Source organism: Vulpes vulpes, chromosome 10, assembly GCF_048418805.1.
Source record: "Vulpes vulpes isolate BD-2025 chromosome 10, VulVul3, whole genome shotgun sequence".
In the NCBI taxonomy this organism is placed as follows: Eukaryota; Metazoa; Chordata; class Mammalia; order Carnivora; family Canidae; genus Vulpes; species Vulpes vulpes.
Genome location: NC_132789.1, coordinates 64,166,795 through 64,182,255, shown reverse-complemented (window position 1 = coordinate 64,182,255; position 15,461 = coordinate 64,166,795). Strand labels below are relative to the sequence as shown.

The 15,461-nt window shown below is 37.0% G+C and overlaps 1 protein-coding gene across 4 annotated transcripts in view; it reads left to right on the top strand.

Annotated features, from left to right (window-relative positions):
- SLC6A15 (solute carrier family 6 member 15) overlaps positions 1-6,037 on the top strand; it is a 43,309-nt gene extending 37,272 nt beyond the window's left edge. For all 4 annotated transcript variants that reach the window (XM_072724509.1, XM_072724512.1, XM_072724510.1 and 1 more), the window contains 2 exons: positions 3,252-3,414; positions 4,678-6,037. In XM_072724509.1, coding sequence (XP_072580610.1) covers positions 3,252-3,414; positions 4,678-5,049 — 535 coding nt within the window. In that variant the 3' untranslated portion in view covers positions 5,050-6,037. The remainder of the gene's footprint in view (positions 1-3,251; positions 3,415-4,677) is intronic.
- Positions 6,038-15,461: the final 9,424 nt, after the last annotated feature.

Below are 15,461 nucleotides of genomic sequence, written 5' to 3'. Positions count from 1 at the left end.
TCTGAGGCGTATGTGGCATTTGCTCTGCACAAACTTCATATTCATGCGGAGTCACTATTTGAACCGCTAGATGCCTAAGCCTCTAGATTATATGCCTGCTAGATGTGGAAAGTATATATACTTGGCATGAAAAGAGGCATTAACGTAATCTCAGAAGAAAAAGGTTACCGGAGGTTTTGTACAATATTTTTTTAAAGTTGTTGTCTTTAGCTAACATGTATGGACTTCAGCAAGCTTATTAGAGGTCTGTGTAAAGTAGGGGTGAGTTTGTTGCACGAAGACCAGAGTGCTCTTAAACAATGTAGGGAATATTATTGGCCTTGAATGGGTTTCATGACAACACTTAGAGAATGTTTTTATTAGTGTTAAACCCTCCAGGTAAGGAAGGGCGGGGGACCTACTTTTAATAATCATCTACTATACGTCAATACTAGTGATAGCTGTCTGGCATGCATTAAATAAAATAAAAATAAAATACCCTGTGGTAACTAATATTATCCATATTACAGGTGGAAAATTGGCCTTACTTGAACAGGAGAATCAGTATGTTAGCTATTGAGCCAGGACTGTTATTTAGACCTTAAATGCAGCATTAGCTTTCTCTATACTCTACTCCCAACTCCTAACTTGCACTGTGTTGGAATAGGATATCATTAGTGGGCTTATCTGTGGATCGATAAGATCATAATTTAGACTTCCATTTATATAGTTTGTCATTTACAATAGGCATAGTACAAAATTCTCTTTTTAGTAGTTAGTGTCCCTAAATAATAATAGTTAATAACAGCAGGAGAAATGATACCATGATTAATAGTAGTTATTAACCTGATATCTATTAAATTTCTACTATATGTGCACCTGTTAAATTCCTACTGTATGTGAGGTAGTGTGCTCTGCATACATTGCCCACGAGCATAACAATAACCTCCTAAGATAGAAATCTCTTTCTTAAAAATGCCAAAAAATGCTCTGCCATTTTTTAGTGTATATCTTAGTGTCTAAAAATGCAGGAAAATTCATTTCAATGGAATGCGGTTAAATCTTTGGGAAAAAAATTTTTTTGAAAGGAAAGGAGCAGAATAAATCCCTACAGACAACAAAAGCATACAAGCAAAATAGATGAAAAACTAACTACATTTCAAAATGAGTTGAAATAGGGATCCCTGGGTGGCGCAGCGGTTTGGCGCCTGCCTTTGGCCCAGGGCGCGATCCTGGAGACCCAAGATCGAATCCCACATCAGGCTCCCGGTGCATGGAGCCTGCTTCTCCCTCTGCCTATGTCTCTGCCTCTCTCTCTCTCTCTCTGTGACTATCATAATTAAATAAATAAATAAAAAAAATTAAAAAAAAAAAAAATGAGTTGAAATAAATTTTCCAAAAAGAAAAAGAATAGCATATATCAGTTATTTAAAAATCAAGAAGTATGATAATTAAGAAAAGGAAGATTTGAAAACAGGTAGTAGAACTCAGGAAGTAATTGTGAATAATAATATTCAGAAGTGATGATCAAATTAAAAAGAACACAAAAGCAATAAGCACCATATCTAGTTCTACAAGAATTAGAAGGAATATTTTTTTTTTAAATCAGGAAGAAATAACAAAGGAGCTAAGGAAAAGAATAGGGACAAGTATTAAATAAAGATGACTCCACATGTGTAATGTGTACAATAAAGTCCTCTAAAAGCAGTGGCCAGAATAATACTAAACCTGTAATTCAAGAAACTTGCCTAAAATAAGAGACAACCTGAATGTTGAAGGGGCACATGATATATTTAGAAAAATAGACATAATGGCCAAAACAGGATATAGTCTAGGCTCTTACTTTAAGACAAAAAAACAAACAAACAAAAGAAGAAGAAGAAGAAAAAAGCCATCTGGGCAAAAACAATAACCAACAAGCCAGTCAAAGTTGTTTATAAGAGAAAAATCTGATAGTCAACAAATTTCCTGTAACAATATTATGAGTTAAAATATTTACAATCTCAAGGAAGGAAAACCTAAGCCACAAATTTATTTATTTATTTATTTATTTATTTATTTATTTATTTATTTATTTATTATTAAAAAAGATTTTACTTGTTTATTCATCACACACACACACACACACACACACACACAGAGGCAGAGACACAGGCAGAGGGAGAAGCAGGCAGGGAGCCCGACGCAGGGAGCCCGATGTGGGACTCGATCCTAGGACTCTAGGATCACACCTTGAGCTGAAGGCAGACGCTCAACCGCTGAGCCACCCAGGCGTCCCAAGCCACAGATTTTTTAAACCAGCAAAACGCACATTCAAGTATAGTGACTATATAGCCACTTATGAACAAGAACTTAGGGAATATAGTTACTATGATCTCTCTTTGAAGAATCTACTAGATAACCATCTTAACACAAACAAAACTCTACAGAAACATTGGTACGAGCACTGGTGGGTGAGCGTTAATTATCGCTAGATAAATGTCGAGGGATGTAGACTACTATGTGATGATTTTATGCTTTGACAGTTTAACATCATATACCTAACAGGGTAAACTCTATTTCACATAAATGATACCGTGATAACCTTACTTAAAACAACAACTCAAGTCTAATGGTTATCAGGTCTAAGTGGTAATTTATAGGAAATAAGAGGATCAGTTGCACGTGTGAAGCAACACTGTGTAGATACAATCAGCAAAATCCAGACGTGAGATTACTATGAGATAGAGCGTCCAGCTGATTGAACAAAAAATTGGAAGAAACAAAAAGAAGTAGGAAGAACCTGGAGAAGAAAAATGGGTTTGAGAAACACATTAGCCAGTTGCAATGTGTGGACCTTCTTTCAATTCAGACTATGAAAAGAAGTGAAAGATTAGGTTATATAATTAGGTTAGATTATGTGAAATATTAGGTTATATAAACACTGATTGGCTATTGGATGATATTAAATATTGCTAAGTAAAAAAAGAGATAAGGAATTTTTAATGTATTGCAGATACTGTATTTATTATAGAATAGAAAGTCATCAATGAGGACTTTTCAGGAATTGGTTTAAGAGGGCCTTTGCTAAAAAAAAAAAAATAGAGGGCTTTTGCTACACAAAATATAAATGTTTCTAATTAATAAGTCATCCCCCAATACGATTTTTGATTCAGCATAAAATGTCACAGGGTATCATAGCTAAACCTTTGTCAAACTGTTGATATAATGCACCTTTTTAAAGTATAGGAATATTAACGTGAGGCATATTTAAATGCTTTCTTTTTATTTAGGTTTATGGAAGACCTGAAAGACATGATGGGCTTTGCTCCCAACAGATATTACTACTATATGTGGAAATACATTTCTCCCCTGATGCTATTGTCACTGCTAACGGCGAGCGTTGTGAATATGGGCTTAAGTCCCCCTGGCTATAATGCATGGATTGAAGAGAAGGTAAAATACACATTAAGGAAATTAGATGAAAAATATATGTAAAACATTATTTTAGGGGTTTTTGTCTTTTGCTTTCTTCACAGTGTATTTTGCTGTTTAGTGAATGATGTTGTTTCTATGTAAGGATCTTGAGATTTGTCTTTTGTTTGGCCCCAAACATGTATGGTTTTGTTACACATTGTAGGTTTTTTTAATATCCGAGAAATGCTGACTTGGTCCTCACTAAAGTATCTGTGTTTATGTCTCCATAGGTGACCCAATAATTATGGGGCCTTTGATTCTAGAAAACGTATTGCCCAAACCACCAGGAATATTTTTATATAAATGTATCATATCATATCCCAGATACTGTGTAACAAGAAAATATGAATTAGTCATTGAAGATATAATCGAAATATATATTGAAGGAAAGTTTTATTATTAGTGCTTTATATTAGCAATGGCTGTTTCACCGTCTGTTTTCAAGGTGCATTAGCCACATAACAATAAAGATACATGTTAATTGTCATAAAATCAGAAGGCTTGTTTTTCAGAGCTACCTCTGACCTTTAACTATCCCATGGTCAATACTCTATATAACAACAACTAAGTTCATGACTGGGGCATTCATAAGTCTGTGAACCCTTACTAATACCCTTGGGGCCAGAGGTGCTTTAAAACTTAGATTTTCAGATTTCATTTTTAGTTTTTTTTAAAGATTTTTATTTATTCATGAGAGACACAGAATGAGGCAGAGAAGCAGGCTCTACACAGGGAGCCCATCATGGGACTTGATCCTGGGTCTTCAGGATCAGGCCCTGGGCTGAAGGTGGCGCTAAACCGCTGGGCCACCCGGGTTGCCCAGATTTTCAGATTTTAGAAAGACAATGTGGCACATGTAACTTAACAACTGAGAGTAATGCTGATTTATTATTTCTCAGGGTCCTGTAGGTGAGCTGCATGGTTCTTCTCTAGGGCTTACTTGAGCTAACTCATACAGTTGATTAAACTTGAAGAGCTGGTCTCTCTATGTAATCTTTCATTCTTGGCTTCTTTCTAGCATAATGGACTCAGGGCAGCATCCTAAGAAACAGGCAGAAATTGCAAGGCCAGTAAAGCATAGCCTTGGAAGTTGATTGATGTCACTTCCACACCATTTTGTTGGTCAAAGCATGTCACAAGACTCTTTGCCTACAGACCTGAGACAAATGCATTTTTTTTCACATACTTGCAAGAAGATTATCAATGATGATTTTTTTTTTTTTTTTTTTTTGGCTTTCACAGGCATCTGAAGAATTTCTAAGCTATCCAACATGGGGACTGGTTGTCTGTATCTCGCTGATGGTCCTGGCAGTACTGCCCATCCCAGCTGTCTTTATCATTCGTCGCTGCAACGTGATAGACAATAGTTCTGGTAATTTAGCATCTGTGACCTATAAGAGAGGAAGGGTTCTGAAAGAGCCTGTAAACTTAGAGGGAGATGACGCAAGCCTCATTCATGGAAAGATATCCAGCGAGATGTCATCTCCAAGTTTTGGTAAAAATATTTATCGAAAACAGAGTGGATCACCAACTCTGGACACTGCTCCCAATGGACGATATGGAATCGGGTACTTGATGGCAGACATGCCAGATATGCCAGAATCTGACTTGTAGCTGGGAGGAAAACATCAGTGGGTTCCAGTTGGTTCATTTTTATCAATGAACATTGGCTCCACTAAGAGAAGCATTAGGCTTCATTTATCAGAGGGCGATCTCAGGTGTTCCTTGGCTGTGATCTTTAATCCTTAAGTATATGTAACTTCAACTAGAGCATTCCTTCGGATTCTTTGGTTTACATTTGCGCAGAAAGGAGTTACAGACAAAGCCGATAGTGACTGAGGTCCATGTGTGTCAGAATTTTTAAAAATACTTTTGGTGTTTTTTTCAAGCATTTCTAACTCAAAACAAAACAAAACAAAAAACAGATGTTACCTCAGTTTCTGATAATTTCTGGTATTGGCAATCCAAGAATGGTATGATTTAAAATTTATAAGTTTGCCTTCAGGGTAATGCCCAGTATTACAATGAGCAGTTCTGTAAGTTGGTGCCTCTAAGCACATTTCCATGAATATATTGTGTCGGTAGGCTGTACTTATTTTGGTAGCGCTGATACCTTTTTAGGCTATTAACTGAAGAATACTGCAAAATATTTTCTTATGTAATGGCTGTATAGAGCAATAGTATCAAAGAATAAGGAGGCACTAATGCTGGATGACAGTTTAGATTCAGAGGTGACTGGGGATCATGTGTGTGACGGTTGTATATTTTGTGTAAAATATATGTGTGAAAATGATCTAAGAACGAGTCAGCACTCTCAAGAATTATGCAGATTCTGCATTTTCCTATGCCGTGTGCCTAAAAACCTACTTGATATTTATTGTGGTTTCAAGATTACTCATAGTATATTTATATATACTTGCAATGTATATAGATGTATATTATACATCTACGTACTGATTTGAAAACTTGAAGCAAGATGGCATTTTATTTCATATCTTTCTGTTTTGCTTCTGTTTTATGCAAATATAAATCCTTTTTTAAGTGATTGTTAAGATTGTATGGCATTAAATTTTAAGCTGCAAATAAATGAAGTTAAACATGATGCTTGTTCTCCATCCTGATTTTTCTTGAACTGGATTATCCTGCATTTCAGTCAGCGCTTAGGCATTTCGTAATACTTAATCATCGCATTCCAAGAGGGATTCATAGGTTGATTAATAGAGTTACCCCACTTCAGAGACAAAGGAAAAATAGTGTACTATGGTTAAATGGCGTCCTAATGTAGTCTCATGATTCTTGAAAAAGTAATCTCCTAGGAGACCATGGGTGCAGTTGACTGCTTGTGGGGTCAGTACTGTCTCCGAAGTGTGAGAAATTATGATTACTTTTTTTAATGAAACTGTTGCATCTATGAAAGTGGATAAAGTATAGCTCCACTGAGTGCCATCTCACTAAAAGGCTTCTATTAATAACTGTTTTGCTGCTATCTTAGTCATGTTTAAATAATCGCAATGAATACAACAGCAAAATGGGGGAGGTAGTACAAACACCAGACCCATCAATGTCTTTTTGGCCAAATATGTTTGGCCTGCTAGACCTATGTTATCAGACTACCTCACAGTATTTAAAATATAATTCCACTGGTGACTAAAACTTGTGATCTTTGTTTTTACACACTCATTAATATTTTATATCACTTTAAAATTTAAAAATATTAATTGGCAGACAATATATGTACATTTTACAGAACTCAAAATTTTTAACAATGCAATATGGAGTAAACTTCCCTCCCAACACTTCTCCTAGCCACCCAGTTCCATCCTTAAAGGCAACCACCATTACCGGTTGCTTATGTATCCTTTTGGAGATGCTCTATGCATACACATCTTTTGTTCTGCCTTCTGGATCTTACTTATTTCTATGAATAGTTTATTCTGGACAGTGTTTCATGTGAAGGCACATCTGCCTCATTATTTCAGAAGTTGAAGGAATACATCTATGTTTTGGGTTGAAGCAATATTTTTATAGGCTTCCTCAATATTGAGAAGTTTGTAGCAAACACTGACTTTGTCTGCTGGCCTGTAGCTATCATGACTATGCACTGTCAGATGGCACCATCCCTCTTTGCCCACTCTCTTGCCGTGGCGTCTTAATCTACAGATTGGATACCTGCCTTCCAATGGTGAATTGATGTCCTCCCTTCTATTTACACAGTAAAGTGCAGGGATGCTGTACGATGGAAGAGAATCCAAACTGTTTCTAGTACCCTCACTTGGTAGATGAGGCAACTAGACAGTGAAAAGAACAGGATGGCCTCTCCTTTCTGCTTCTTTTATTCAGTCAGTTCTTCAGCTGTTAGTGTATTTACACATTTGCTTCCCTTTAACTGAGCATCCCTCCACCAAGAATCTACCCTATTCTTAGTACTAAGCCAAAGCACTATTGTAATTAGTGTGAACTATCCATTTTTTACTCTATTTTCTTCTCTTTGTCAGGGAGACCCCTTTCCTGCTCTTTCCCAGATGTGTAGTATTTAATCAGTAAACAGTAGTGCATATGAGCTATACCTGTTTTCGTAGTACTTTTACACCACTTTTGTAAACTCTGGCCTAAATTGTACCTGGATATAACACCGTCAAGTATTGTCTACCCTCAAATGGAAAGAAGGCTGGGGAGTGTGAAAGTAGGGCTAACAGAGTATTCACAGTGGGTAAAAGGGAAGAAGTACTTGGTATTAGGTGTTAGAATCATAAGGAGGAAGTCTAGCAGTTTGGTGCAACGAAATCATGGGATGTAATCTTATGAAAGTATTTTTTGCATTTCCATGTGTTTATGTGTATGTGCATTTTTTAAAAGAAGAAGGTACTTTCATTATTGAATTTTAGATGGGCAAGTGATCCCAGAAAACTTAAGATTAAGGGGTAAAGTGTTTCTTAACTGTAATTATGCTTTAGATTTACTTGTGACCTTTTTAGAGACATATTTCTGACCTATTAAATGTGAATTATTTTAGGATTGGATGCAGGACATGACTGGCTTTTTTTTTTTAAACTTATTCTAATGTGCATTCTTGGTTAGGAACCGTGGGTTTGAAGGAGATGAAAAGGACAAGTAAATGTGAATTCTAATTGTCTTCAATCAAGCAGATGGAAATGAAGATGCTATAACTGTGATAACTGGAGAGGAAAATAATTTAGGTGGATAGAAGTTGGAAATCATAATCTAAAAAATGCTTTGAAGAGTAAAATATTTCTCCTTTTGAATTTATTCTGGTCACTGTTGCCTGAACACTCCCCCCAAAGATCCCTATCTATGTTCATTGTATATGAATTAAATCAATACCAATTATATGGATTTTCCCATAAATGTTAGTTGTAAATCTTTTGAGCCATAAAGTTTTGATGGAAAACGTAAAACTCTAGAAAACTATTGGAAATATTAAAGATAACACTTTCCATAAGCTAGTCATTACTGAGCATAGCATATTTTACTTTTATAACTAACACTGAAATAAAGTGTTTCATATGTTGTTTTGCCTCAAATGACTGACTTTAAAATTGGCTTATTGTCTCCTTATTTGGCCATATGTTCGCATCTAAAGCACTGCCTAGAGAATGCCTATCATGCAAAGGTAAGAAGAGAAAAAAAGACCGGGACGATATCTTGTCCTGAATTTAATGACCTTTGGATTCTGCTATTGCTTTAACACACCTGTCATTCTCAAAATCATCCTCAGAATACACACAGAGACCACCACCATGACCATCAATAACAACAACAAAAAAAACCGACTTGATTTTAAAAAAATATTTTTTTGAAAGAGAGAGAGAGGGAGAGGGAACAAGCACAAGTGGGCCAGAGATGGGGTGTATGTAGAGGCAGAGGGAGAAGCATACTTTCTGCTGAGTAGGGAGTCCCATTGGGACTCTATCCCAGGACCCTGGAATTATGACCTGATCCAAAAGCAGATGCTTAACTGACTGAGCCACCCACGCACTTCCAAAACACCTGATTTATACGAATAGCAAAAAACAAGCCCTGTGGTACCCATGCAATGCTGCGTGTGGTGCCATGTAAATACAAAGAACCCTGTAGATTAATAGTGGTATCCAGCTGCTATTCTTTCTCCCCATTTGCCTCTTCAGAATATATTCATATGTTGTATAGGAAGGAAGATCACGATTTTAGAAGAGTGGCATTTATGTGTCTGAGAATACAATTTTCTTGAGAAAAAGCCATTAAATAGTTGCAAAAATATGTATTTTACTGTTCCTTAAAGGGATGCTTATACAAAGTAAAAAAGCAGAACACAGTACTTTAATGTACGCCAATTTGAAAAGATTGAGTAAAGCTTAACATGGTAGCAATGTGGCATTCATTTGATCTGCTTATCACTGGCATTCACCCACATTATTGACCAGGTCAACAGAATTCATGCATGCAGGTGCCTGGCCTATATTCATTTTCCCTAGAAAAACAGTATCTCTGTTTTGTCAGGATTATGCTTTTTTCCCTCTTCATTTTAAAGTTTTACTTTAATTAGAATAAATATTAAAAGGATCAATCTGAAAACACTTGGGGTCAGTTAAGTCAATATCTGGCACAATTGAACAAAGAAGACACCCTGTCGGAGCAAGAGGGGATCTGGATGGCCCCCCTGTCTCTCTGCTTAACTAATCAAACCGAAGTTTATTCATTATATAGTTTTTATTTATTTACATTTTCCTTATATAGTTTTTAAATACAATTTTTTGGTACAACCAACCATTCAGTTCAGCGTTTTATAAATAATCATATGAGGGTGAATCATCTCAAACCTTTTTTTCTGGGTTGCTATATGAAGTAATGCAATATCGATGCAGACGACCAAACTAACCAACCAGTCATTTCAAATAAGAACCTCTAATCCCTATTTCCTTAGCCAAGTGAGGTCATTGATAAACTGGATTCTAAGACTTACATTCAATAGAATTAAGTCTAATTATTTACATAATGCACTTTATCATGATGTGGAATTTATGATCTATTTTATGTTTTTACTATTTAATTTGTAACTCATAATCATTAAAAATAGAGGGCATTTTCTCATCCAAAACTCACTCTTAGTTTTTTCCCACTTCTTTTTTTTATTTTTATTTTTTAATAATAAATTTATTTTTTATTGGTGTTCAATTTTTTTCCCACTTCTTGATAAAATATTTATATTCAAACGAATCCCAATCCAAACAAGCAGATTAAGGTGCCTTCCTCTTGAATTTTACAGATAAATTACAATAGGAAAAGAGCACACCCCTTTTGCCATCATTTTATGGTTAATTTACCTTCTGTATTGTTTTAGAAAACACAGTAGTCTATATCCTAAACTTGAATTTTTCAAAGTTTTTAGGTTTTTGCATTTCTAACGGTTCCAAATAAGGCTTTTTAAAACTGATTCTCTATTTTTAGGCAGAGTAAGCAAAAACGCCTTTAGAATGGGAGAGACAGAAGCATCACTTTTTTTTTTTTTTTTTGTATTCTTACCACAAAAGTAAACTTTCTAATGCAGATAGTGCTGACAATTGCTAGTTCAGAGATTTTGCCACTATTAAATGAAAAAGTACCTGGAATTTCACAAGTAGTTAGTCTCAGGGGAATTGAATGCCTGTGTATGATTAAGGCACAAGCGTTTCTTCATTATGATCAAATAATTTCAGGGAATGTCAAGGGCATAAAGGAAGTTCTTGTAATGGGGAGAAAATATTTTTGGCACAAAACAGTCCTGTTTCTGAATAAAAACAATGCTGATAATTATTTGACAACAGTCTGAAAAGAGTTCTGAATCTCTGTCTTTACATCACTGTCTCAGTCATCAGAGAGGAAAGTAATTGATCTGTGAATGAGTCTTTGTCTTTTAATAGGGGAAAAAAGTATCACCTATGTGATATCATTAAAGAAAGAGAATCAGCCACTCTGGTCTGTTCAGAGAAAGCAGGGAGATATTTCCAGCAGAAGAGCTTCCTGGTGTGCCCTAGATGAATGAACAGGCTGTAGGACTTCCCTTTCTCTTCCCAGGCTGTGATGCTCGCCACTGATCAGCCAGGCATGGCAGCGGTGTCTGCTCTTATTGATTAACTCTCGAGGCTGACTTGGAGCCTTGTGCTGTCCAGGTTTCAGATTTGTCCAGCTGGTTCCACACAAAGGAAATACTGGGAGCTGTCGCATTAGAATGTAGCCCCAACAGCAGCCCCGTCTTAAAACCTTGCATGGCAACTAATTGCAAGCAGGGTTATTGACTAGCATAGCCTATGGAAATTCTGGAAGCAGCTCCCACAAGTCACTCATGTTTTATGAAGCACAACATATCTTAGGCAATGTGGATTGGAAAGTCTAGAGACTCAGCTACTGAAAATTAGAGTTCAAAATGTTGAAAGAGGGAAGGGCTAACATTCCAGGTAAGAGCTCTGATATGGAGGCCTGGGCAACTAGGTATAGAGGACTTACCTATCGCATCCCTTTAATGAACACCACTTAAGCGGGGTATTTACAGGTATTCATTGACTTACAAAGGGGCTACATCCTAATAAACTGGTTGTGAGCTGAAAATGTCATGTCAAAAATATATCTAACCCACTCAACATCATAGGCAAGCCCAGCCCTACTGACACTGCTCAGAACACTTACATTAGCCTACAGTTGGGCAAAATCACCTAACACAGTCTATAATAAAGTATTTAATGTCTCGTGTAGTTTACTGAACACTGAAAGTGAAAAACAGCATGGCTGTAGGCGTACAGAGTGGTTGTGGGTGGTTGTTTACCCCCATGATCACGTGGCTGACCACTGCCTAGCATCGCAGGGACAACATGATGTCATACATCACTAGCCTGGAAAAAGTTCAAAAGTAGAAGTACGGTTTCTACTGAATGCATACAGCTTTTGCATCATCATAAAGTCAAACCATCATAATTTGAACCCACATAAGTCAAACCATCATTAAGCCAGGGACAATCTGTACTGTTTTCACTGAGCCTTAAAGCCAACCAGGTTTTCCTCAGGTCTTTCCTCCTACTTGTCAAGTTTGCGGCTCTACTGTCCTTCCTGCTCTCTTCTATCCTCTTTTCCTTAACACTTACCCATCAGTCAGGGAATAAATAATTAGAAAAGTTTTAGGTTTATTTATTTATTTATTTATTTATTTATTTATTTATTTATTTAGTAAGTTTTAGGCTTTAGCTCCATTCCCAGGAGCAGCTATAGTTTGTTAGCAAATACAGTATTTTTTTTTTTTTTAATTAGTCTCCATGCCCAGCTCAGAGCGCAAGGTGGGGCTAAACCCATGATCCTAAGATCAAGACTGGAGCTGAGACCAAGAATTGGGTGCTTAGCTGACTGAGCCACTCAGGTGCCCTTACCAGCAAGTACAGTCTTATTTAGCATTTTAAGATTTTACTTATTTATTCACGAGAAACACACAGAGAGGCAGAGACACAGGCAGAGGGAGAAGCAGGTTTGAGCCTGACGTGGGACTGGATCCTGGGACTCCCAGGATCATTCCCTGAGCTGAAGGCAGATGCTTAGCCACTGAGCCATCCAGGTGTCCTGCAAGTACAGTCTTCAATCAGTTCACACCTTTAATCCACAGTGTCTGGGAGGCAGTATATAGGACTTCTTTTCAACTCCACTGCCTCCCCCCTTCTATCCAACTAAAGCAGCTTCCCTTTTTTTTTTTTCTGTTTTCAGGTTGAGTAACATTTTGTTAAAAAAATGAATTCCAAGTTTACAAGAGGCTATATGCAAATTATATACATAATAAGAGAGAACACTTTGGTCCTGGAGTCAGATTTATTTTTTTTCTTATCACCAGTTCTACTACTTATTACTACATAACTCCACAACTCATCAAGCCAATCTGCACCTCGGTTCCCTTATCTCTAAAGTGGGATTGATAATAGTATCTACCACATGTAGTTATGAAAATTAAAGACGATAATGAGATGCAATGTGCAGCACAATTGCTGGCCCAGATGAAGCAATCATTATATTCAGGCATTCTTCAAAGGCTGAAGATGATCCTTATGAACTTGAGGCTTTTGAGAATCCCTAAAAATCAAGCCATATATTAAGTATTTCCCTATTTTTCCTGTGTGTAATACTAGCCTTGAGATGCCAAGGCAAATTAAGCCTGTTTGTTTAGACATGGCCAACGCATTACATACTTCTGTTGCACTCCAAATACATTTCCCAAGCCTATGCCATGTGTAAATGCAGCCACATTGTGGAGATACAGGGTAAATGATAAGATCCAACCAATGAATGCAGAGCTGGAGATGGAAGATGTGGCCTAAAAATTGAGTCAGAATCTAAAAAATTGGGAGCTAAGTATCAAAGGGAAAAATGATGTGTGAGGTATCAACATTTTGTGAGTGGGGTACCAAAATCCCCTTCAAACAGGAGTAGCAATGTTTTTTTTTTTCTATTGGCTTAAAACCAGATCAGTGCCAACCCTCCCTGCCTTCTTTCAGCATAAATACAGCCAGATGACAGATACACGTATGGAGAGCAAGATGGATGGTGGAGGTGACAGACTCAGATACTTCAAGTTAAACAAATTTTATAATCTAGAGAGCAGGAGGGAATGTTAGGGACTGGACTACATGTCTAAATTGATTCAAAATGGTAGTTAAAAAGCAAACAAACGAGGATTCAGATGTGATAATGAAATACCACGTGTCTGGGGGCCAGATTCTTCACACAGGCTGCCAGTTTATCACCACACCCATGCACAATATCTCATCTGTGTCCAGCTAAACTCTTGAGAATCATCTGGCCAGGGAATATTTCTTCAAACACTATTATCTTGGCAAGCTAAGAAGACACTAGACTTATGAAACCTTACAAGTGCTTGGATAATTGCATTTCCCTAAATAGAGAGCCATATAGAAAATTCAGGGAGGGGAAAATACTCTGTGAAAATGCCTTGCAAAATATAATGATGGCTTTCTCTCCCAAGGCAGCTGCCTATCGCTTGGTGAATTCTGTAGTGCTCTGTTGGGCTCCTGGTATGAAGGCTGCATGAAGGAAGAAGTAGGAGGGAGAGTATATTCATTTTCCAGAGCTGCCAAAACAAAGTACCACAGACGAGGTGGCTTAGAGTAACAGAAATGCATTCTCTCACAGATCTGGAAGCTCCAACTCTGAAGGTTCTAGAGAAGAGTCTGTCCCATGCCTTTTCCTTGGTTCTGGTGGTGTTGGGCAATGCTGGGTGCTCCTGGACAAAGATGCATCACTGTAATATCTGTCTTCTCCATCACATGATGTTCCCCCTTAATATGTCTCTGTATCTTCTCTTCCTATAAGAATACCAGTCCTATTGGATTAGGGCCCACCCTGATTCAGGAAGACCTCCTCTTAACTTGATTTGATCTTTGAAAACCTTATTTCTAAATAAGGTCACATTTATAGGCGCCAGGGGTTAGTACTTCAACATATATTTTTGGGAGACGCAATTTAACCCACCACAGAGAAGGTTGAGCTGTGTTCATTTATGTTCAGCTTCCCTGGTGAAATATAAATCTAACACTGTTATGAGTAATAATAGAATATAGATTTTACTGTTTTCCTTCATATTTCTGGAGGAAAATTCAGAAAACTGAAACAGTTAACTGTGTAATTCTGGTCTGATCACTCTCTCAAAAGTCCTTCTAAGGCCTTGTATTTCTTTTAGGATAAATTACAAACTGCTTCAGATGGTAGATCTGATTTTTCATAAGTTTCTTTCTTACCACCGGCTCATCTTTTTCCTAGCACGTTCCACACCCCAGTCATATACGATCACTATATTTATGCTTCTTTGAATGTTCTAAATTCCTTCTAGCCCATTCCTTTGCACATATTGTTGTATGTGTCCAGATTGCTCTCCATTCCTCCCCATTCCTCCCTTTGTCTTTGGCTAGAATCTACATATCTTTCAGTTCTCAGTTTAGAAAACATTTTCCTTTCCACATTTTCCTTTGTGGATTTGTTTGCCCTGTTTACCCTTGGAACAGCGCTCATGACATTATATTCAAATTCTCTGTTTCCCACATTAGCTTATAAATTCCCCAAGGTTAGATGTTTGTTTTATTCAAAATTATATTTCCTGGAGTCACATAGTGCTTGGCACAGACTCAACAGGCACATTTTTTTTTTCCTTTTTAAAGGAGAGAGGAATAGGAGAGAAGTAGACATTGAAAGAGGAAGAAGCATTAGAGGAGAATAAATATATATCTTAATGCCCACACTCTTATTAAATAGGATCAACTAGTTGACCCATTCAATTTGTTCAAACTCATTAAAATGATCTAAACAGAGATGAGCTGACAATCTCTGGGTTCTTTTCAGGGATCACTGATAAATAGATCATTTCAGATCTTTATATAACTTATCTCAATCATAGAGAACCAGTAGAGTTTTGGAGTTCAACACAGGGAACCAAGTTGCCAGGGTTTAAATGCCAGCTCTGCTACTTAGTACCCAAGTGACCATGAGTAATTCACATCTCCTTGCTT